This window comes from Lithobates pipiens, unplaced genomic scaffold (genome assembly GCF_037356315.1).
Source record: "Lithobates pipiens isolate NorthernLeopardFrog02 unplaced genomic scaffold, aLitPip1_a1.2 Scaffold_22, whole genome shotgun sequence".
In the NCBI taxonomy this organism is placed as follows: domain Eukaryota; kingdom Metazoa; phylum Chordata; class Amphibia; order Anura; family Ranidae; genus Lithobates; species Lithobates pipiens.
This window is the reverse complement of record NW_027507784.1, coordinates 81,529,820-81,555,426: the sequence shown is the minus strand read 5'-3', so window position 1 is coordinate 81,555,426 and position 25,607 is coordinate 81,529,820. Positions and strand designations below refer to the sequence as shown.

General features: G+C 42.4%; 1 protein-coding gene across 3 annotated transcripts in view; it reads right to left on the bottom strand.

Moving 5' to 3' along the window:
- The window catches only part of OBSL1 (obscurin like cytoskeletal adaptor 1), a 183,277-nt gene that overhangs the window by 54,961 nt on the left and 102,709 nt on the right, over positions 1-25,607 (bottom strand). For 2 of the 3 annotated variants that reach the window (XM_077447792.1, XM_077447794.1), the window contains 3 exons: positions 23,957-24,232; positions 21,584-21,859; positions 2,373-2,648 (listed from right to left, as the gene is read on the bottom strand). In XM_077447792.1, the coding sequence (XP_077303918.1) occupies positions 2,373-2,648; positions 21,584-21,859; positions 23,957-24,232 (828 nt within the window). The remainder of the gene's footprint in view (positions 1-2,372; positions 2,649-21,583; positions 21,860-23,956; positions 24,233-25,607) is intronic. The other variant, XM_077447793.1, reaches the window with a different exon arrangement.

Genomic DNA, 25,607 nt, shown 5'->3' with positions numbered 1-25,607 from the left:
CCTGGGCCTTTGAGGGTCATAGAGATGACTGGGGACCATCTGGTCACCACAAATCTCTATGGTAACTTCCGGCGACGACCGATCCCTTGTCCGGTTTGCCAATCATATGGGCGAGCCTGGAGAAGCACCGGAGGGTGGCAGGAACTGGCGCTATGATTGTGTTTACGGTGCCCCGATTGCCGCAGCAGAATTAATTTCTTTTGGGGTGACATTAAGGGATACTGGCACCAAAACATGCGATGCACGTTGTGCAGCAATTGCCACGCAATTTGGGACTGTGGGCAGAATCGTAGCGATTCTGCCTGTGATCCCAAATCGCTAGATGTGAACTCCTTAACTTTCTACAAACAACTTTCAATCCAATTCATTCCAATCATAATATATAAGCCCTGATGAAACGTATTGGAAATCTTTTTCTACTAAATGGCTAGTAAAATATAGTTTTGTACTCTTTGGCCATTGGTGTGTCACCCTTCTTGCTTTTTATATAGTTGGACTTTTCCCAAGACCCTAGAGCAGTGATGGTGAACCTTGGCACCCCAGATGTTTTGAAACTACATTTCCCATGATGCTCAAGCACTCTGCAGTGTAGTTGGGCGTCATGGGCAATGTAGTTTCAAAACATCTGGGGTGCCCAGGTTCACCATCACTGCCCTAGAGGCTGCTCATTTGTTCTGGTAAATATGAGCAGCCTCCCCAAAGCAAATATGCTTGATCAATACAATGATTTTTTACAATATTGGATATTATTAATAGAAAATCTAGCACCTCTTTTGTATATATCTAGGTTTATATAGCTGTCTGTGTCCTGCTGGGGAGATACATTCTCTCTATGAAGGGAATTCAAAAAGCATTTTCACCACTTTTCTGGTGAAAATGGTCCTGCCTCCGATTAAAAAAGCCCTGCCGCCAGGTTCAGTAGCTTTACCGAAAAGTGCGACTTCTTAACTTCTTTTACAAAGGGACGGTTTGACTGCACCAAACTCAAAAAGGATTTCCTCCAGTTCATAGGTAAGGAAACTGGAGGTAATAAAGTCCAACTCTACTTTGGCATACAGAGACAGGCAAGGTGCCAAACTCTGTATAGCAGAGCAGCATGATTATCATCGCTGAGGGACTAGTTCTCCATCAGGTCCTCTCTCTACTTATGAATAAAAGCAGGCAGTGACTGGATTCTATAGCCAAAAGCAGGCTGTCTATTGGCTTTGGATCCAGTCACTGCCTGCTATCAATCAGAAGACCAGACCTGATGGGGAACTAGTGACTCTGAATCTTCATTAGGTTCCTCCCACCCAGTTGCAGCAGCGGGGAGGAAGCTCAGCTGCACTGAGGATACAGTGTCCAGACTGGTGACCACAGTTAATGGAACACAAAACTTTTCCCTTCGCTTTGTAGCAATTTCCTATGACTTCCTACTGCATGTTCAGGGCAGGAAGTATAAGTAATTCCCCCAAAGACACAACAGGAAGTGTTAAAAAAGCATTAGGAAAATCACTCAATTTTTTACCATAAACTGAGTTTGTTTAATCCCCCTACATGCAGCTCTATACAGTAGGAGGTAACCCCTGGAGCCTGCCTTTTTTTTTAATATATTTTGATTTCTCTGTGAAGAAAGCAAAAAAAAAAGAATATTCTAGCATAGCCAGCAGGCGTGTTCCCAGATAAGAGCAGATGTGTTCCAGTATCACTGGTAGATGTGTTCCAGCATCTCTGGCAGAAATGTTCCAGCATCTCCAACAGATATGCTCCTGAGTCACAGCAGATATGTTTCCTCAGGCATCTCTTGCAGATGTGTTATCGGATCACAGCAGATCTGTTCTAGCATCTTCGCCAGATACATTCTAGCACATTCTAGCAACCATGGCAGATGTGTTCCAGCATCCCCGGCCGATGTGTTCCTGGATCACAGCAGATGTGTTCCAGCATCCCCGGCAGAATTGTTTCTGGATCACAGCAGATGTGTTCCAGCATCTATGGCCGATGTGTTCCAGCATCACTAAATTGCAGTAAAAGAAGGCTTGATGGACACTACAGTACATGTGCAATGTAAATTTTTAAATTCTGACTAGACTATACTTCTAACAAAAGCCTGCATCTCTTTGGACAACAGTTGACCCATTTAGTTTAATTTTAATTTAATTAGTATATCAGCCTGTCATCTCCTAATTTAAAAAAATTGGTGGGATACTGTTTTAAAGATAACATCCAGCAGATTTTGATGGGTGGAGTTGACCTTTAACACATAGGAAAAGCTCAGTATAGGGGTGGCAGGAGTGGAGAGGTGGAAGGATTGGAAATATTATGGGGGGGATGCAGGGTGGGGAGGGGGTGTCAGGGTGCTGGTTGCAGTGCCTCTTCGTCTCTCCTGTTACCTCCTACAGTGACATAAAAGCTGAAGCTGTCGTTGCGGGCATCACATAGATATTCGCCAGCGTCATGACGCGACGCTCCCAGGATGGTCAGCGAGCACTCTGCTCCCCTCTCCTCCACTAGTATGTGCGGATTGTCTTTCAGCCGCTCGCCGTCCTTGTACCACCTCACTTCAGCGTCAGATCGGGACAGGGGGAGTGCCAGCCTGAGGTCCTCAGACACAGTGCACACCCTGCGTGGCATGATCTGGTCACGCTCTAAGATCACCACTACAGCCTCTTATAAGAACCAAACACCAAGAGGAGTTAGTGTCCCAGGCAGTAAAGGAGAGGGGACAGAATCTAATTGCAATTTAAAGAGGTTTTCCAGTTTTCAGTATAATATCCTTTAAGTAAAAAAAATGTAATAGCCATTGCTAAATAAGACAGCTGTTCTGGAACACTTATCCTGTATCCATCACTGTTGCACTGGATTTCATTATGCATCTATAAATATTTGGTGACATCTACTGGCAATTCATTGTAGTACAACTTGTTATTTTTATATTAGTACATGGTACAATCCAGTTTACCTGTATCTCGGGGATAGTTGGCTTAGTTCTTAGATATACCCCCTCCCTTGTTCTTCATGGTCCCTCAAGTAAGTTACTAGACTTCATAGCAGGCATAAGGCTGAGGTGAACATGGACATTCATGTACTGCATTTTAACAAGTAAAACTTCCTTGGATTAAACTGCTGTGTCTTTTTGGAGAATTAAGCTGTCTGTGGAGGGTGCTTATTCAGCGGGTGACCATACTGGCCGGACAGAACAAGGTCTAAAGTAAGCATGTCAATGCATAAAGAGGTGTGTGAAATGAAACATCATTTTGTCGTTCATTTTTTCTAACCTAAATATGAAAAATTTGCTACAATACATTTTCACTGAAAAAATAAATTCCTCTTGCTTCCTTCTCACTGAGCTCAAGCAGCTTTATATCTAAAATGTGAACATATCTTGTATAATGAAGGGGAAGTTCAGAACCCTCTCAGGAACTTAGATTAAACTTTATTTAAAGGAATTCAGGTGTCTACCACATTGCAGAACATACATTATGGTGTCCATTTGCAGCAATACAAATCGTTGCACAGTATTGTAGGCTGCAAATTCCTGAGGGCTCGCTTACACATGCAGCTATACTTAAGCTCCTTCAAAAAGCAATCTGGGTTGGATCGCTTTTCAGAGAGCATTTGACAGACAGCGAGGAGGTGATATGTTGCCCTCATTACTGCCTGCTTTAATCGCATTTTGTGGATGCTACCATGCACCACTTTTTACTAGATCAGAGGAAATGTGGAAAAGGAAAAGTAATGTATCCTTTCCTTTACTTCCCCCTGAGGAAGATACGTCATAATCCCGGTATATATGTGGTCTTCTAAATACATATTTCAGAGTGTGTATACATGGAAAGGCAGATTGAATAATTAAGAGTTTACATGTTGCACTATATTGTTGCACAGAGTCACTTTTTTGTTAATTAGTGGTGTCACTAGAGCACTTTATGTATGTGGTTTGCTACATATAATGGGAGTTATTTACGAAAGGAAAATCCACTTTGCACTAAAAGTGCACTTGGAAGTGCAGTCGCTCTAAATCTAGGGGGTAGATCTGAAATGAGTGGAAGCTCTGCTGATTTTATCATCCAATCATGTGCAAGCTAAAATGCTATGTTTTATCTTCCTTGAATGTCCCCCTCGGACCTACAGTGACTTTACTTCCAAGTGCACTTTCAATTGCACTTGCAGTGCAAAGTAGATTTTCCTTTAGTAAATAACCCCCATAGTCTAGAGTGTATATATATATATATATATATATATATATATATATATATATATATATATATATGGTATATATATATATATAGAAATACACAGGAAATAATTTGGTAATAGAAGTTAGCGCAGCACTTTTTTCTTTTACTTATATGCTGAGTGCACAGCCTTATGGGACGTGATCGGGGCTAGCAGCTTTCTACATAGGACCCTAATATTTGTTTATGGTAGCTCGCAAGATTTCCAGTGTTTAAATCCTTAACAAGCTACAACTTTTACTACAAATTTTAAAATTGTTTCATTACAGATCCTCTAATAAATATAAGGGTACAATGCAAACCTCTCCTTGTGTGGACCACTGAGGTCTTTTGACCTGAGGAGCCGATCCCTTCTACCCAGCCGTGCAAGGATTATCATCAAGGTGAGGGACTTTCTGGAGTTGTACTGCTGGGGGGGTTTGGCCTTCTCAGCAAATCACCCTCATTTCCATGTCCTTGGCTACCCCCTCTTCCCTTTTCCCTCTCTTTGTCTCAGTTTCTTGCTTTTTCCTTCTATTTTTCCCTTCTGCCTTTTCCTTCTTCCTTTTATTACTCTATCCTATCTGAGTTCCCATGGGAGTAGGATACCTGCATAACCTTCTTTAAATCCGAACGGGAGTGGCCATAGTTGTTTTGAAATTCCGCTGCTGAACCTGCAATATCTTGATCCATCTCTGGCCTGCTTTAGCATGGGGGCCAGGACATTTACTCTGCATAGACCAGCCTCTCTCAACGCTTAAAATAGTTTTCAAATCTAAGGGAACCCCTGGTAAGATTAGTCTATTATGGGTCATTGGAAAAATGCCCTTTACACTGGTGGTGGTAAGTCTGAAGAATGCTACCCTTAGAGGGGATGGCCAGAATGACACCTTTGCAGTGGCATTGGACATGGAAGTATGCAGACTCCACCAGATGGAATGACAGTTAGCCACAGCTCAAGGAACCCCTCGCCATACCTGGAGGAACCCTAGGATTCTACAGAACCCCGATTAAGAATGGCTGGCCTAGAGAAAAGCCTTGATAGACAATGGCCTCTCAGGAGTGATTTTGGACAACATCCATTTAAATTTTCTCTCTCGACCACCTGATACTGATATCCAACTGTTTGTGTCTTCTTGGTTCTGTTCTTGGGTTCTATAGTAACTTGTATGTGCCTTTACCTTCAAAACGCTTGTATGGTGTCATGTTCTATACTCATGTTCATGGTACCTTTATTCAAAAAGTTAGATAAAAACTTTAGGAACATTTTTGGATCTCTAGACAGATATTTCTTCTTCCCCCTTCTCTTCTTTTCCTGCTTTTGCTCTTTTTAAGACATTCTTTCTAAATTGTGTTTGATAATAATTCTGGGTCCTATATCCCAACTTCTGGTCCTATCAGAGGTTTATCACAATATGGAAACTGTTATATCTTTGAATTTACATTGTTAATATTTTTGATGGGATCATTCTGGGTTTGTACCCCTGGGTTAGTCCCTTACTTCTAGTCACTACTGAACCTGTGGACTGTTCCCAGGCAGCTCCATGGGTGCGGCGAGTACTACCTGGTTTTGATATGGGGGCGGACTGACCATTTGGGCACTCGGGCACTGCCCGAGGGCCCCATGCCACTAAGGGGCCCCATCAGTGTTGCCAGCCTCAATAAAACCAGGGACAGTATGTAAAAATCTGTGTTTTTTTAAAAAATCCCAAGATTATAGCTGCCCTGCCTCTCCAGTACCTTTTCAGTGTGTGTATGTGTATTCTGTGTGTGTATATTGTGTGTGTATATTGTGTGTCTGTGTGTGTATACTGTATGTGTGTGTGTGTGTATACTCTGTGGCCCCATAATCTATTGCCTGGGGGCCCCATGATCTCCTATTGCCCGGGGGGCCCCATGAGTTGTCAGTCCGCCCAGTATGGGACTATACCAATATCCCTCAGTTTTGATACTACTGTATGCCTTTACTGTTCATGATAGCCTCAACAATGTAAAAATGGATACTAAATTGTATTACTCTATTTTTTAAAACAAATAAACAGGATTGAAACAGAAAAACTTTATGAAAATTAAAAAATTGTTTGCAACTTTTAATTTAAAAAGAAACCTGGAAAACCTCTTTAATTCCTCTTTCAATCAATTGGCAAACACATTCTGCTTTACAGCTAGCACACCAAATTGCAACTGATCGTGAAAAAGACTTTGGTTTTGTGAATGGGAAACTGTCATACAATTGTGCAAGTATAGAATATATATAATACATCATTTTTTGTGCTGCGTCTCTTTTTCTATCAGTACTACAGGCCCACTGTTCAATCTATTTATGGCAGTGTATGGTCAGCCTTACAATTGGATGACAACTTCAGGGTTCCAGTGTTATTAAAATTGAATTCCACATATGTATTTTTATTTTTTTTGGTATAGTTACATTGGTCCAGCATACATGTTCCATACCTAGGCAATCCCTGGGGAAGCAGAGAATAACTGTAATAGTCACTAATACTACAGTGAATGTTCTATCCCACTTACACGTGTCGTTTTGAAGTGCATCAGGTTATTTTTTTTGGGTAGTATGCTGCCATCTAGTGGAGGTTTTCAGCCATTTCAACTTTTTTACTATATGATTTTGGAAAAAGAAAAAGTTCTCCCAGGGGGTTTGTACAAATCCCCCTGAAGAAGACCGTGATACTTTTGGTTGAAACGCGTTGGCTACTCACATGACTGTCAACTGTACAATTGTATACAATGTATTGTATTGCTGATTTTTACTAATATGGATGGCACATGTCTTAGACTGTCTGTAACCAGAGTTCATAATTTTAAGAAATGAATCTATGTGTATTTTGATCCACTGTACAAATAAATGAAATTATTTAATTTTTTTATTTCTCCATCTCCTTTGACTAAAACATCATGTCGCTAGGGGTGTGTGGTCCCTGGACTCCTCACATGCGTCTTCTCATTTACTATATGATTTTGGTTTCTCCCTCTGTCCCACCCTCCTGTTTAGTGCTAGTTAGTTCAGTCCTAGATGGACCCTTTCCAATTCAACCATATTAGCTCAGTTAGTGTACTTCTATTGTTGAAATAATATGTGGGCTATTTATAAATGGCATAACATCCTAGTATCATAGTAGATAAGGAACTGGAAAATTACTTTAGCGGTCCCCAGAAAATTTACAACATACATTAAAAAAAAATGATGAATACAATTAAAAAATGTATTCACATACCCAACGGTACAATTTTTAAAACCATAACCTGTACAAAAAATGTATTGGCAGGAGTGGTAGGACTCCCTCCTAATGAAATGATTTAGTATCAATAAATTTGTGCAATTTTTGAATTATATTGTCAATTTCCTGGACACAATTTCCAATTCCTTATCTAGTGTTAGCACTGTGCAGAGACAGGTCTTAGGAAAGATATTGGGGGTTATTTATGAAAGGCAAATCCACTTTGCACTGCAAGTGCACTTGGAAGTTCAGTCGCTGTAAATCTGAGGGGTAGATCTGAAATGAGGGGAAGCTCTGCTGATTTTATCATCCAATAATGTGCAAGCTAAAATTCTGTTTTTTATTTTCCTTGCATGTCCCCCTCGGATCTAAAGCGACTTTACTTCCAAGTGCACTTGCACTGCAAAGTGGATTTCCCTTAAGTAAATGACCCCCATTGTCTGCTTACACTTCAAAGGCCTGGAAAATATCCTCTGTACTGCAATTAGCTGAAGTAAAATTGCAGTCGATTCAACTTGTGTTTAATATTAAAGAGTTAAGTTGCCTGTGGACAGTGCCGAGACAGCAGGTGACCATAGTGTTTGGACAGACTGGGTCTAAGGAGATATGTGCATAAAGCTGTGATTTTGGTTTCTCCCTCTGTCATCACCTTCTGTTTAATGCTAGTTGGTTTAGTCCTTGCTAGACCCTCCTCTTCCATGTTCCCTCAGTTCTCAGTCAGCGTTAGCACATTACAGAGACAGGTCTTAGGAAAGTCATTGTCTTCTTACACTTCAAAGGACTTGAAAAACATCTTCTGTACTAAGATTAGATAAAGTAAAGAAGAGTTACGCTGCCTTTGGATTGTGCCAAGTCAGCAGGTGACCCTGCTGTCTATGCATTGACATACCTCCTTAGCCCCAATCTGTTTAAGGCCCCATACACACTATTAGATTTTCTGCAGATTTTTGTCTTCAGATTTACCAAAACCATGTAGTGCAAGGGTTGGCCTAATTGCATATAAATTGAAACTCTTAAAGTGGATGTAAACACGAAAAAAAAAAAAATTAGTTTGATGTCATAATGTAGAGTCTAAGATTTCCTATCATTTGAGCCTAGTCTTACCACAAAGAGTTAATCCATCTCCGAGCAATCCTCTTATTGTTCAGTGAGATAAATCTTGACAAACAGAGAAAAACTTTGTCAAATCCTCCCCCTTGCTGTGATTGACAGGTGATTTACATATCTCGTGCACTAGCCTAAGAGACGTGCATTATTTTTTAATTCCCTCCCACTCCTTTCTTCTGCTGCTCTGCAAGGATTGGCTGTTCCACACCTCAGCATGATTGGGCATGCTGAAATCATGTGGGGACTTTTCCGGGGTTTGACTGGATGTTAGAGATCATAGCAGAAGTTCAGTGTAAGAAATACACAGGAGAAAATGCATGTTGATAAGGGGAGTGTAGAGGTGGGTGGGGAGTCTACTGACATCACGACTCCACCCACTGACCCCCTGGAAAATAGACCCACCCACAAAATCTTTTTTTCGGGTCCCATAGCAGACAGGGGAGGGGAGAAATTTGACAGATAAGTAGTATACATGCAGGAGGCATGTATATCCTTCTAGATAACTAATATTTCAGTAGTTTAGAAAGGATGAGAGTGGGTTTACATCCACTTTAAGGTTTGACCTCATATTATATGATTTTGGTAAACCTGAAGACAAAAATCTGCAGAAAATCTAATAGTGTGTATGGTGTCTTAGGCTGGGTTCACACCATCGTCGCATGTGGCTCACAGCAGGGGGTCCGGTGCTTCCCAATTCACAGTTTCAGGTCAGATTTCAGCCCGAATTTTTGACTGAATTCGGACCTGAAAAAGACCAAAAGATGCACAAATTCGCACTGGAGCCGCAGCAGAGATATGTGAACCCACCCCATAGAGAGACGGTAAAAATGCCCTGCTACTGCAAATTGAATGTGGATTTCCTGCATCCAATTCGCATAGGTGTGAACCCAGCCTAAAGCAGCTTACCATGTGATTTTGGTTTCTCCCTCTGTCCTCCCCTTCTGTTTAGTGCTAGTTAGTTTAGTCCTAGCTAGATCCTTCCTGTTTCTTCCAAGTGTTCTCTGTGTTAGCACTTTACAGAGACAGGGCTTAGGAAAGTAATTGTCTTCTTACACTTGAAAGGACTTGAAAAACATCCTCTGTAGTGCAATTAAATCAAGTAAAATAGTTCTGTATTCAATGTCTATGTCCTAATGAAGAGTTAAAGTGATTGTAAAGGCAGAAGGTTTTTTATCTTAATATATTCTATGCATTCTGTGTGCAGCAGCCCCCCCCCCCCATACTTACTGGGGCCCCATCTCTGTCCAGCGATGTCCACAAGTTTCTCAGCCGTCCGGGACTCTACCTCCTCATTGGCTGACACAGCAGCGGAGCCATTGTCTCCTGCTGCTGTAAATCAAAATCAGTTAGCCAATCAGGAGAGAGAGAGGGTGGGGCCGAACCTCAGCACCATGCCTGAATGGACATACAGAGTTGCATCTCAGCTTGGGTGCCCCCATAGAAAGCTGCTTGCTGTTGGGGGGGCTCTCAAAGGGATGGAGGGGCCAGGAGCAGGGAAGAGGGACCAGAGAAAAGGAGGATCCGGGCTGCTCTGTGCAAATACACTGCAACAGAGCAGGTAAGTACGGCATGTTTGTTATTTTTATAGAAAAAAAAAATAGACTTTACAATCACTTTAAGCTGCCTGTGGATGCCAAGTCAGCCATTGGCCACACTGTCTGGACAGACTGGGTCTAAGGAGGTATATCAATGTATAAAGCAGCATTTAAATCAAAACTGTGACCTTTGCTGTCTTCCAGGCCCTGTGCCGAGCGTCTGCCCCTGCTCACTTGGCACAGGCACCATTTAGAGAACACCTTGGGGTTGATTTACTAAAGGCAAATAGACTGTGCACTTTGCAAAGTGCAGTTGCACTCTGCAAGAGCAATTGCTCCAGAGCTTAGGAAATGGGCAAAAGCCCTGCTGACTTCCATCATCCAATCGTGTGCAGGCAAAAATGCTGTTTTTTTTTTCCTTGCACGATATTGGCTATTCTTTGCAAAGGGAATCTTTACCTCATCTACTAAACTCTGGGGCAACTGCACTTGCTAAGGGCAATTGCACTTTGCAAAATGCACAGTCTATTTGCCTTTATTAAATCAACCCCTTTGTGTTTTTCTCCATGGATACAAGGTATTTTGTAATTGGATGAGGTGGAGAGGCAGGGTGGTGATGTCACAATCCCCGTATCATCCAATCAGTGAATGCCTTGTATTCACTGAAAAAAATTCAGGTTGCTCAAGCCGAGTGAGTGACCCATTGGGGATGATTTACTAAAGGCAAATAGACTGGGCGCTTTTGAAAGTGCAGTTGCCCTCTGCAAGGGCAGTTGCTCCAGAACTTAGTAAATAACAGAGAGCTCTGCTGACTTCCATCATCCAATCATGTGCAAGGAAAATGACAAAAACAGCATTTTTGCTTACGCGTGATTGGATGATGGAAGTCAGCAAAGCTCTCTGTTATTTACTAAGCTCTGGAGCAACTGTTTTGCAGAGCGCAACTGCACTTTCAAAAGTGCCCAGTCTATTTGCCATTAGTAAATCAACCCCAAAGTGTTCACTATGAAGAAGGGTAGCCACTCAGAACAGAAGCCAGAAGACAGCGAGGATCATTGTAGTAGCACCGACTACTACAGTGGTTTTCTGCTTCCAGAAGGATCAGCCAGGTAAGGAACATGTATACTTACTGTACATACAGTAGGTCCAAGCTGGACCAATGTAACTATGGAAATAAAGCATCTCAGGAATTAAGCTTTAATCCACTTTCCTAAGAATCTCCTCCTTGGGAGTCAGCGGTCAGGAAAAGTCCGACAGCTGCTGCTTTGTCACCCGCCTGGCCTCTAATTCACTATTTAGATGACAGTTTCCCATCTAGATGAATAAACACAACTCTGAATTACAGCGATGAACTATACAAACTATACAAATGAATCATATGAAGAAATAGTCATAGTCTAAATCTCTAACAGTAAATCAGTATGATGACAAGTCACTTATGGCGGCCATACATCCTTCGATTCTATCATCTGATCGATATGCAATGTGGTCAAAACTATGGAATCAGCAGCCAATCAAATAGTCTGATTCAATCAAACTGACTGGGTCAGCCAGGGTGGAAAATTATTGATCATTTTGCATTGATCAGCAACACAGAGATACTTTGTTCATGAATATAATTGTATTTTCATCGATCAGAATATCAGATTCCATGGTGGAACACAGAGATGTGATGGGTAACTTGTGATTGTATCTAAAAGCAGTATTAAACACAATAAACCTAATATATTGCAGCTTACCAATCATTAGATGTGTTGGCTGCATTACTTTTCTTTTCTCCTGTTGATCTGGCCAGCAACACACCTCCCGTATTAGAGTGCCCCCACTCTGGATGAAGGAGCAGAGGGGGCACCTTTGGACAACAGCATTGTCAGTGTGGGGGGAGTGGAGTGTCAGATGTGCTAGCAGATTTGGATATATTCAAAAATTTAAGCCAAAAGTCCAGCTAATACTTTATAAATCATTTACAGCAAATAGTTTTTTTTTTTTGTTTTTTTGTTTTTTCTTTTGGGGATAAAGGTTTTACATAAATAAAAGCTGATCATTGTAAGAACCCTTGTCAGTGGTAAATGGCTTGTCTCAACCCTCTAACTGCTACATCTGCAGGACAGTGTGTTCTGTTTAAAAGCAACAGGCTTACTGGCAGGATCACCAGGTGAAAATAGAGCAAAAGAGTCTAAAAAAGAAAAAAAACGAATACAGCTGTCACATGTAATAGATGGTAAGCTGCAATATACGAAAAAGTTTGATTTGGGGCTTAATTCTGCTTTAACTATTATTCAAAATCCACTTTACCATGTGTTGAATATCGATCGAATGAGTTGTCGACTATAGATTGATTATTCCTATCGGAACTGATTGATCGGAAAATAAATCAATAATTTATTGAAGCATGCATGGTCACCGTTAGAGACCAAATCACATCACATGCATCACTTATAACACAAGGAGAGGGTACGAGTCCTGGGGGTCCTGAACACAAAAAGATCACTCATTACTCAACATGCTTCACCAGATGTGTGGGAACCTTTGGTGCGTAAAATTTGTCAAAGAATGTGGCTTTTCCATGTTGGCAAAAGCTGTAAATATGTAAAATTGTGTGTGTACTATACAACATTATTGTTAACTTATCAGATATACATAGCTCCCAACTGTCCCGGATTTCGAGGGACTGTCCCTGATTTGGAGCAATGTCCCTCTGTCCCTATAGCCGCCAGCAGTCATTGTGTTCTGCCAGCAGGGACAGCGCCCCACCAGCAGAACACAATAGCTCTTTGGGAATTACCCAATAGACACAACAGTGTTGATGGAGGGGGGGGGGGGGGGGGAATTGAATGATTTTCTTTTCTGCAACCTGTGGTGTCAACTCATCACCTACAGAATGTCCCAAATGTGGCCCCCTGACATCACAAAAGGATGGCACACAATGTTTAATATATGTAATGCTTGAGACATAAATGCACTTTTTATCTATCTTAAACTGTTTCCCAGCGCTAAACCTTCCATCTGATTTCTAAATTGCAGCATTTGTAAATTCCAAAAGCCAATATAAAGGAATAGTAGTGGTAAAAAAAAAGCATTTGTGGGTTTAACCAATCTTGTTTTTTTGTACAATTCTCCTTTAAGAGGGCGTGACAAGGGGTGTGTCCTATGCCTGCATACTTTTGCGGATAGGTATCCCTCATTCATATCTAAAAAAGTTGGGAGGTGTGCTTGAGAGGACTGTCAGAAACTGCAGACCTAAGGCAGGCCATATATGATGTGATTGCAAAACGCTCAAATCCCATATCCATCCCGTGAAACGATTGTGTTCTCTTGGGGGGGGTGTTCAAATTTTGGCTGGTTCGGTTGGGATTTTATGTGATAGACCAACACAAAGTGGCACATAATTGTGAAGTGGAAGGAAAATATTTTACAAGTAAATATGTGAAAATAGTGGTGTATATTTGTATGGCGCCCCCCAGAGTCAATACCAACTCTGACCAGCTTTCCTTTCCTTGCTTTCTTGCCACTCTTCCATAAAGGTCAGATTTGTGGAGAGCATGACTAATAGTTGTCCTGTGGACAGATTCTCCCACCTGAGCTGTGGATCTCTGCAGCTCCTCCAGAGTTACCATGGACCTCTTGGCTGCATCTCTGATTAATGCTCTCCTTGACTGGCCGGTCACCTATAGGCAAGGTAGGTGCTGGCCCAGAGTACTCAGGCAGCGATGCTGTGAAAAGAATTATGGGTAATGTAGTCCGGAGGGGCGGAATTGCCTTGAAAATGAATGGAGCTACATACTGTAATGGCCACAAGGAGGAGGTGAGGTTCTGCTATAAAAGTTTGCATATAAGTAATTTTTCTCCAGTGATATGCTCTGATGAGGCTGCACTCATTGGCACTGATGAGGTGGCATTGATTGCCTGCACTGAAGGGCACTGATGAGGTGGCACCCATAGGCTGTACTGATGGGCACTGATGAAGCAGCACTGATAGGCTGCACTAATGGGCACTGTTGAGGTGGCATTGATAGGCTGCACTGATGGGCACTGATATAGGCTGCACCGATGGGCACTGATGAGGCGGCATTGATAGGCTGCACTGATGAGGCTGCACTGATGAAGCAGCACTGATAAGCTGCACTGATGGGCACTGATAGTCGGCACTTGGCACTTATGGGCACTGATGAGGTGGCACCGATAGGCTGCACTGATGAGCACTGATAAACTGTACTGATAGGCTGCACTGATGAGGTGGAACTGATGGGCATTGGTAGGCTGCACTGATAGGCGACACTTATAGGCACTGATAGGCTGCACTGATGAATCGCATTGATGGGAACTGATAGGCTGCACAGATGGGCACTAATATGGCAGCACTGATTGGCACTGAGAGGCTGCACCAATGAAGCAGCACTGATGGGCACTGATAGGCAGCACTGGTGAGGCTGTACTGATGAAGCAGCACTGATAGGCTGCACTGATGTGTGTTGATGAGGCTGCACTGATGAAGCAGCACTGATAGGCTGCACTGATGGGCACTGATGAGGCCGCACTGATAGGTGGCACTGATAGACAGCACTGATCATTGGTGCCTTGATTATCTGTGCATATCCCCTGTACAGGGCTGGTGCTACCTACAGACGAGGTAGCGTTTGGCCCACAGCGCACATCAGTCAGGGGCACCATGCCGGTGCCGCCACCTCCAGGCTCTTACATATGCTGCATGCGTATAATATGTATAATGCATATAATGCTCTAAGATTGGTGTGTTCCTTGGCCTTCATAAGGCTGGTGTTCACTAAGGTTCTCTAACAAACCTCTGAGGGCTTCACAGAACTGTTGTAATTATACTGAGATTAAATTACACACAGGTGGACTCTATTTACTAATTAGGTGACTTCTAAAGGCAATTGGTTCCACTATATTTTAGTTAGGGGTGTCAGAGTAAAAAGGGTCTGGATACAAATGCACGCCACATTTTTCAGATATTTATTTGTAAAAAAAAATTGAAAACCATTTATCATTTTTCCTCCACGTCACAATTATGTGCCACTTTGTGTTGGTCTATCACATAAAATCCCAATAAAATACATTTACGTTTTTGGTTGTAACATGATAAAATGTGGAAAATGTCAAGGGGTGTGAATACTTTTTCAAGGCACTGTACATATTCCCATTTTTGTATTGTCTTCTATACATGAGATCAATGCCATCACCCTAATCAATGTTCTTACTACATACAGCTGAGGACGGAGGGACGCATATCATATACCAAAGGGCCACATGCTGCCCTCGGTCTGTAGGTTGGGCGCCAGGGCTGTAGGGAGAGCGCCCTGATGGGACAAAGCGACAATTCCTTTAAATCTCCCCCACGACCTTTTATTTTTTCGCCGAGGAGTAGGCCAGCAGTCCAACGAGCACCGTTTTATGTTTGCGGTTGACTTGAACATAAATGAGACTAAAACCGCGCGGGGAAATGACGCTGCCAGCTCCGTTTTAAATATATTTTGTTCTGATAAGTTCCCGGAACTTTGAAATATCTATTCACGAGTGTTATTAAAAATCCTTTATGTAATCCAATTTGTAATTTATGCCGAGTGGCCTTCTAATTACTTTTAAAGACACATTTAAATCAGCCTCCTCTGAATCTCGCTAGGAGAAATGGAGGTTTTATGGAGCTGGAGAACGCGGCCGCTCACTGAGCAGCGTTGGGCTGGAAGGAGATTAGTTCATAAATTAAAGAAAGATTTAAGCCTTTGGATCTCCGAAGCGGAGTCGCTGTGCCAGGACAGTAATTCTCCCCTCGGGGGGGCTGGAGCTGTATATCTGTCTCCTGCAGACTTTGCCGGGACTCCCGAGACACCATAACACCATAAAGGCCCCGCCGTGTCTGTGCTGTACCTAAAAATGAAGTTTAATCTGCTAAAATTTTGCCTTCCCTGGTTCCTCCCCACCCCCTTCCTCAATATGCTAATGAAATTATCCAAAAAAACTTTACATTTTCATAGCTCCCAACTGTCCCTGATTTCGAGGGACTGTCCTCGATTTGTCCCTCTGTCCCTCATTCCTCCTCATTTGTCCCTCATTTAGGTCTGATCTATATAGATGTACAGTATCTCACATTTTTGTAAATATTTTATTCTATCTTTTCATGAAGAAATGACATTTTGCTACAATGTAAAGTAGTGAGTGTACAGCTTGTATAACAGTGCAAATTTGCTGCCCCCTCAAAATAACTCAACACACAGCCATTAATATCCAAACCGCTGGCAACAAAAGTGAGTACATCCCTAAGGGAAAATGTCCAAATTGGGCCCAATTAGCCATTTTCCCTCCCCGGTGTCATGTGACTCCTTAGTGTTAGAAGGTCTCAGGTGTAACTGGGGAGCAGGTGTGTTAAATTTGGTGTTATCGCTCTCACTCTCTCATACTGGAAGATCAACATGGCACCTCATGGCAAAGAACTCTCTGAGGATATGAAAAAACTAATTTTTGCTCTACATAAAGATGGCCTAGACTACAGGAAGATTGCCAAGACCCTGAAACTGAGCTGCAGTGCGGTGGCCAAGACCATACAGCGGTTTAACAGGACAGGTTCCACTAAGAACAGACCTCCCCATGGTCGACCAAAGAAGTTGAGGTCACGTGCTCAGCGTCATATCAAGAGGTTGTCTTTGGGAAATGGACATATGAGTGCTGCCAGCATTGCTGCAGAGGTTGAAGGGGTGGGGGGGTCAGCCTGTCAGTGCTCAGACCATACGCCACACACTGCATCAAATTGGTCAGCATGGCTGTAGTCCCAGAAGCCTCTTCTAAGATGATGCACAAGAAAGGCTACAAACAGTTTGCTGAAGACAAGCAGACTAAGGACATGGATTACTGGAACCATGTCCTGTGGTCTGATGAGACCAAGATAAACTTATTGGGTTCAGATGGTGTCAGGCGTGTGTGGCGGCAACCAGGTGAGGAGTACAAAGACAAGTGTGTCTTGCCTGCAGTCAAGCGTGGTGGTGGGAGTGTCATGGTCTGGGGTTGCATGAGTGCTGCCGGCACTGGGGAGCTACAATTCATTGAGGGAACCATGAATGCCAACATGTACTGTGACATACTGAAGCAGAGCATGATCCTCCCCCTTCAGAGACTGGGCCGCAGGGCAGTATTCCAACATGATAACGACCCCAAACACACTTCCAAGACAACCACTGCCTTGCTAAAGAAGTTGAGGGTAAAGGTGATGGACTGGCCAAGCATGTCTCCAGACTAGGGTTGCCACATGTCCAGGATTCACCCGGACAGTTCGGGTTTGGAATCATGCAGACTGCCTGAAACCCGGACACATTATTTAGACTGGACTATGGCTTCCCAGCAGGGTTGCTGGCTGCAGTTGTCTAAGCTGAGAGTGTCTGTTACACTTTTTCACACTGCCCAAAGTCAGCACTAACAGTTCCTCCAGCCACACACACACACAGACGGGAGAGGAGAGAGGGCTCGATTTGCACCTCCCCCCCCCACCCCTACTCCTCTGTGTTTACCCACACTCCAATCCCCAAGTCCTCTCCATACATCAGAGTTCTCAGTGTTACCCCTTAAATCAGGGTTCCCAGAGTTCTCCCTTACATCAGAGTCTGCAGAGTCTCCCCTTACAGTGAAAGGGAACTCTGTGAGTTCAGATGTAAAACGGGGACTCTGTGGACTCTGATGTAAAGGGGGACTCTTGTTATTAACTTTTTATGATAAGAAATGTTATTTAATAGCAAAATATATGTATAGTTTATACAATAAAAAAAATTGCTGTGTGCCACTAAAGTGTCCGGGTTTGACTTGAAGAAAAGGTGGCAACCCTACTCCAGACCTAAACCCTATTGAGCATCTCTGAGGCATCCTCAAACTGAAGGTGGAGGAGCGCAAGGTCTCTAACGTCCACCAGCTCTGTGATGTCATCATGGAGGAGTCCGGTGGTAACCTGTGAAGCTCTGGTGAACTCCATGCCCATGAGGGTTAAGGAAGTGCTGAAAATAATGGCGGCCACACAAAACATTGACACTTTGGGTCCAATTTGGACATTTTCACTTAGAGGTGTACTCACTTTTGTTGCCAGTGGTTTAGACATTAATGGCTGTGTGTTGAGTTATTTTGAAGGGACAACAAATTTACACTGTTATACAAGCTGTACACTCACTACTTTACATTGTAACAAAGTGTCATTTCTTCAGTGTTGTCACATGAAAAAAATGTGAGGGGTGTACTCACTTTTGTGAGATACTGTATATAAAATGCACTTTTTATCTATCAAAAAGTGTTTCCCAGCGCTAAACCATTCATCTGATTTCTAACTTGCTGCATTTGTAAATCCCAAAAGCCAATATAAAGAAATAGTAGTGGTAAAAAAAGCACTTGTGGGTTTAACCAATCTTATTTTTTTGTACAATTCTCCTTTAAGGGGGCGTGGCAAGGGGTGTGTCCTATGCCTGCATACTTTTGCTGATAGGTGTCCCACATTGCCATCTCAAAAAGTTGGGAGGTATGCATTTTCATTATACAATACGTTATTTTATTTACAGTGATGACTGGGTCTCTGTGCATCTCTATGCAATGTAGGCAGATCATGTGTGGTGGGAGGGGCCGGCACAGTACCGTACATAGCTTCCTGAAAAAAAAATCACAGCACCCTGCCTCAGTTCTGAACACCTGCATCTCGTTTCCTTCCGAATTCGTTTAACAAATTTCGACAAATTCGTTTATTTGGAAACATCCAAATTAACAAATTTTTTCAAATATTCGTAAATTGAAATATTTGAAAATTCATAAATTTGTAAATTCATAAATTCGTAAAAATCAAAAGTCCAAAAACCCAAAAATTTGAAAATCTAAAATTATAATTAACTATTAAATGATAGGTATTGGAATTTCCTTTCAAATTTGGCTGTTAGTGAATGTAACAAATACGAATTTATCCGAAGTTACTAATTATCCAAAATAACGAATGCTGCGTCTAAGCGAATGGAACGTAACGCATTAATAATAATAAATAACAATAATAATAATATTAAAAAACATTTTATTATTATTATTTATTATTAATTTGTTCCATTACATTTGATTAGACGCAGCATTCATTATTTTGGATAATTTGTAACTTTAGATAAATTTGTATTCGTTACGTTCACTAACAGCCAAATTTGAAAGGAAATTCCAATACAGTACCTATAATTTAATAGTTATTATTATTATTCAGGATTTATATAGCGCCAACAGTTTGCGCAGCGCTTTACAACATGAGGGCAGACAGTACACTTACAATACAAATCAATACAGGAGGGACTAGAGGGCCCTGCTCATTAGAGCTTACAATCTAGAATTAGTCATTATTATTTAGTTATTATTTCGAATTTTCGAATTTAGTTCTTTCAAATTTTTGGATTTATTTTATTTTCGGATTTTTTAATTTACGTAATTACGAATTTTCGAAATTAGGAATTTTGGAATTTTCCGAAAATACGAATTTTCAAATTTACGAATTTTACGAATTTTCAAATGTACGAAATTACAAATTTACGAATTTTACGAATCTTTTCTAACTTACGAACTTTCAAATTTACGAATTTTTACATTTTCAAATTTACGAATTTTTTAATTTACAATTTTCGAATTAATGAATTTTTTCGGCAGTGCACATGTCTATTCAGTTCTCCTCTCTACACCCCTCAGCCCTGATGCAAGCAGTGGGCTGGCTCTTGAGAAGGGTTGTGCAACTATCAAAATGCCTTGATGGGTGGAAATCAATCTGGAGGAGTGGGGTGTTCCTATGCAGAATATATTTGCATGCAGACCACCCTAGGTAACGCCTGCATGCGATGCTGATCCTCCATGATTGATAGACCTGAAATCCACTGAAGGAAAGGGAACTACGAGTCCCCTTGCCATGGTGGAAGATGGGAGTTGTAGTATTTTTACTTACAACTTCCTGTGTATGAATGACATGGCTGTGTGGGCAGATTTTAAATTTAAAAGGATGCTGCAAGGAGAAATTTAAAGTGGTTGTAAACTTCAGACATGCAATATGAACAAAGCATATCCCTCTACTGTGTGTACTTGTCTCAATTAAGAGCAGCAAGGGTCATTTCTGTCTGCTGCTTCCTTCCTCTGCTATCAGCATGAGTCCCTTCTGACACGTTTTCCTGACACCAAGAGAAAAAAGGTGACAAGGGAGGGAGCTTCAGCTGATTGACAGCCTCAGCTCTGTTCCTGTGAGCTGTGTGAAGGGGGGGTGTGCCTTTTCCCACCAATCAGCTCTCAGAGCTCTCCTCACTGAGATCTGCAGAGTGCAACACCCCCCTTTTTTTCTAACAACTCAGACAAGCAAAGGATGGATCGATTTGGGTATATAATCACCCCATAGATCGAATAAACCTTGGCCAGTCCCTCCTGAACTCAAATTAATCTGTGGCTGGCTTTAGTACTGACAATTTTTTTACATCAGGCTCGGTATATGCGATAGACAACTAGGACCCTGCCCTGCCTAACGGGGATGTGACTCTCTCATCTGCATCCCAAGTAGGTGTTCTCAGATAATTGACAAAAGGGAGTAGCGTGGGCTGGAGAAGGAACTCAAGGAAAAGTTCATGGCAATTGGTAAAAAAAATTTTTTCTGTCCAGAAACATTATGGAATTTGGTTGCTAAAGCTTTTCTATCTATTGAAAATGTGCATGAAGGCTTTATCTGAAATGAAGTATAACAGATGTGTAGGGCGTAATGTGGCTACAACTGGCCATGACTGCATCTGATGAGTGAATCCACTATATCTGCAGACTCAACTCCGATCTGCTTGGTAGGTCCAAAAATCTGCCGCAAGACACCGGGATGGAGTGAACCACTAAAGGAGTTGGTAGGTCAGGGAAAGGCTGGTAACAGTCCTGGCTTGGTGGGGCAAACTCAGCCAATTTGTCCTTTCATGGTGGAGATTAGAGAAGAGCTTTGGTGAACCTAGTCCGAACCCACCTAAGCGAGCCCACCAGGAATACTATACTGAGCCAATTATCTGTGACCCAGGCATTCCACCGAGGTGGGGAACACCTTGTTGGCCTTATACTTGGCCCACTAAAGCGCACAGCTTTCTGGCGGGCTCACTCAGGTGGGTTCAGTCTAGGAGGTTCTCCTAGCACAAAAAAGAGTTAGTCACCCTTTGGCCAATTTATTAGGGGGGACCCACACTACCTCCTGAGATGGGAAAGCTGCTTATTCTGCACACAGGAAGGGAACTGGCCATGGATACAAAGGACCTCATGACCAGCTCACAAGTCATCCCTTTCCTTCTCTAGAAAGGGAAAAAAAAGTATCCAGAGATCAACGGCAATTACCCAATTGCTGCCAATCGGTCTGTAGATCCAGGTTCGCTCATCCCTACTAAAACATTTGGCATGAAAGGATATGATTGTTTCCCATGCATGATAGTTGGAAGACAAGACAATGAGGTCACACCACAACACAAGGCACCTCTTAGAGATCAGATCTGATGGAACTCACCATCCACATGCACCTGGAAACTACAGGAGTCGGTCCCCACATTGCACTCATACTGTCCGGCATGGTCCTCCTGTGCGCACAACAGGCTCAGCGTACACTTTTTGCCCTCATCATCCATGGTCAGGTTGCCATCCGGTGTCACCCTCTGACCATTTTTTATCCAGCGAATGACATCTGGAATGCGTGTCAGCTCACAGACTATAGTTAAGGGGTCACCCTCTGTCACATGGAGCACAGACGGGGAGCATCCCCCGGGTACGAACTTTGCCGGAGGCTCTGTGTGTGACACAGGAAGAAGAAATCTGCATCAGTTTTTGCATTAGGCTGCAGGGTTCTCTAAATCAGGGTACCAAGGGTAAGGGTAGAATGGGGGGAGGGGGGGTAGGGTTAAAGTAGACCTAGCATTAGAAATACTTTTTCAAATACAATTTTCATGTAACGTATAAATTGTAACACTTCTAGGTATTTATCATTTCTCACAGAGATCGCACTCTTCACGGCAATGTATTTTCTCTCCAGCAGGGGGCGGCGCCATCTTTGTTCACATATCATTCAAGCACTATTAAACCCAAATGCAAACATTTATTATATTGCAGATTACCAATTCTTAAGTCCCATACACACTATCAGATTGTCTGCTGATTTTTTCCTTCAGATTTACCAAAACCATGTAGTACAAGGGCCTGCCTGATTGCATACACTTTGAAACCCCTAAGGTTTGACCTCATATTATATGGTTTTGGTAAATCTGATGGAAAAAGCAGAAAATCTGATTTGTGTGTATGGGGCTTTAGATGTGATGACTGTATTCGTTTTCTTTGTTCACTCCCAGGGGATTTTCGTGATACCATCATACATTCATGTGTTTGGGATGATTTGGGGTAGCTTGGATCTGGATCCATCATATTGGATAAACTGTCAGGTTTCTATTTGTGGCTTTTTTTGTGACTCAAGGATCTTCTTTGGTCTGTACATCGTGATGGGAGATGGAATATGCCATATATTCCATCTCCCATCTACTATACCCTGTTCAACAAGGTTGTGATCAGCCCACAAGTGGCCTTTATGTGTTTCGGCTGTATTGAGCTGTTGTGCCCCTGAGCTTTTTCCTATGTTTCTATATTGGAAAACATTTTCTGTCTAATCATTTATTGATCAATACGTATTTACGTGACCCTCTTGCAAGATAGTGAGATCCCTCTCTTCTTTGCAATTATTGAACTCCAAATGTGTCCTGAAGAAGTGTACAACGAAACGCGTAGACTCATTAGGGCTCACATCATGTATCGATTCTTATCTGTATATGTGATTTTTATTATTTCTTTCATGCCTCCTGTCTTTATACTTTATGTATTTTCTCAATAAATGTTAAATCATTTTTTGTACTCCTTGTGTTTGTTGTGCCTTTAAAGTCTGACCACAGGTTTTCTTTGAATTCCTTTTTTTCTTTTCCCCAATATTCACGGATGAGGCAATGTGAGTGTTTTTTCTTTATTTATTTACACTAAAGTCTCTTTTTGTCTCCTTCAAAAATAATAAAAATGTTATACTTACCTGCTCTGTGTAATGTTTTTGCACAGAGCAGTCCAGATCCTCCTCTTCTTGAGTTCCTCGCCGACACTCCTGGCCCCTCCCTCTCGCCAAATGCCCCCACAGCAAGCAGCTTGCAATGGGGGCACCCAAGCTGAGAGGCTGCTCTTTGTGTCCATTCAGGCACTGAGTCGTGGCTTGGCCCCGCCCCCTCTCTCTCTTCTCATTGGCTCACTGACTTTAAGTGACAGCAGCGGGAGCCAATGGCTCTTCGCTGCTGTCTCAGCCAATGAGGAGGGAGAGCCCTGGGCAGATGAGTCTCTCGTGCAACATCGCTGGATCGGTGTTGAGAAATAATAAATACCTGGAAGTGTTACAATTTACACGTTACTTAACACACAATTACTTACTGTAAAGGTAGAAGGTCTTTTTTTCTTATTGCATTCTATGCTTTAAGATAAAACACCTTCTGGGTGCAGCAGCCCCCCTTAGCCCCCCTCAGCCCCCCTAATACTTGTGTACACACCGCTCCTCCACCCCCCCAAAGATGCTGCTTGCTAGACTTTTTCTAAAGTCCTGCCAGCGCACCGCCCCAGTGGGAAAGGCCTTAGGCTTTCCCACTGGGACTGCAGAGGAGGCATTTTCAGGTGCTTTACAGGTGCTATTTTTTGCCCAAAAGCACCTGAAAAAGTGTGAAAGGGGTCTTACTCTATCCAAAATAAAAAAAAAAAAAAAGTTTTGCCTATAGTTCTACTAAGAGTACTTTTTAGTGTTAGATTTGAGGATAAAGGGTCATCATAAGGGGCAGTCATAACCATTTTTACTCCTCCTTTTTTGCCTTACCTGAGACCTTCACATCAAAAGTGACCGAGTCACTGTCAGTGTCACAGATATATTCCCCAGAATCGTCCACCGTGGACCGTTCCAAAATCAAGCATCGGCGGGGCCCGTCTGTGATCAGCTGCAGATTGTCATCTTCATCTACTTCCAGTCCATCTTTAAACCAACGCACAGCGCCATCGCTACGCGACACCTCGATCGTCAGCTCCACCCTCTCTCCCATCAGATATTCCAGTTCTTGTGCACGGGCCTCCGGAAAGACAATCCTCGTGGGAGGCTCTGAAAGCAACCACATAAAAATAAATATATATATTGTAACATATCTAACCAATAATGTATGTTCAGAAAAAATATCTAAAACATTCAACCTAAATTCTTCTCAAAAAATCTTGTTTTGGGTAGTGGAGGGAGGTGGTGGAGCAGTGGAGGGAGGTTAGAAATCTCCATTGGGGAGATTTCCCTTCACTTCCCGTCCCAGTGACACCCTGTACCATCCTGACTTGCAGGAAATAAGGAAGAATCTCCCCACTTAGGGAGACAGCAATACATACAGTACCTGACAGCCATTATAACTAAGCTCTACTCTAATAATATGATGTCTAACTGCCTTTATCTATATTACAGAGATTTCTCCCCACTTCCTGTAGAGTGTCAAACAGGTGAGGCAGTGGGGGACTGCGAACATAGAAGAAACAAAAAGGAGTGACGGCAGAAAAAGACTAATTGGTCCATAAAGTCTGCCCCATTTTATAGATGTTATATATATACTGTTAGATAGATAGATAGATAGATAGACAGATAGATAGATAGACAGATAGAATGATAGAATGATAGATAGATAGACAGATAGACAGATAGAATGATAGAATGATAGATAGAATGATAGATAGAGTACTGTGCAAAAGCTTTAGGCAGGTGTAAAGAAAAGCTGTAACGTAAGAATGCTTTCAAATATATATATCATTTAAAGTGATTGTAAAGCTTTGTTTTTTTTTGTTTTAAATAAAAAACATGACATACTTACCTCCACTGTGCAGTTCATTTTGCACAGAGTGGCCCTGATCCTCGATTTCTGGGGTCCCCCGGTGGCTCTCATGGCTCCTCGCCAAATCTGATAACCCCTAGGAGAGAAGCACTCTCCTGGGGGGGTTACCTTGCGGGTGCACTCCCCAGTCTAGCATTTGCGTCCATAGACTTGGATTTGATTGACAGCAGCGGGAGCCAATGGCTGTGCTGCTATCAATCTATCCAATCAAATGCAGAGTACCCCGGGCAGAGGGACAGTGCGTCCTCACCATTGGAAATTCCAGGGCTCAGGTAAGTAAAACGGGGGGTGGGGGGGGAACAGCTGGGGGGCCGGTGACTGACAGAATTTTTTTCACCTTAATGCATAGGATGCATTAAAGTGGTTGTAAATCCACTTTTTGATTTCTACCTATAGGTAAGCCTAGAATAAGGCTTACCTATAGGTAGTGGAAATATCTCCTAAACGTGTGCCTTTTAGGAGATATTTCACTTGCAGTCCGCTGAAAATTCCAATGGCACATGCGCGGGGAAGAAACTAAACTAAGTGCTGTTTCTTCCCTAGCCTATGCCGTTAATTGCAGGCCCCGTGCGCATACGCGGGAGTGACGTCATGCGGCTCTGGCGCCGA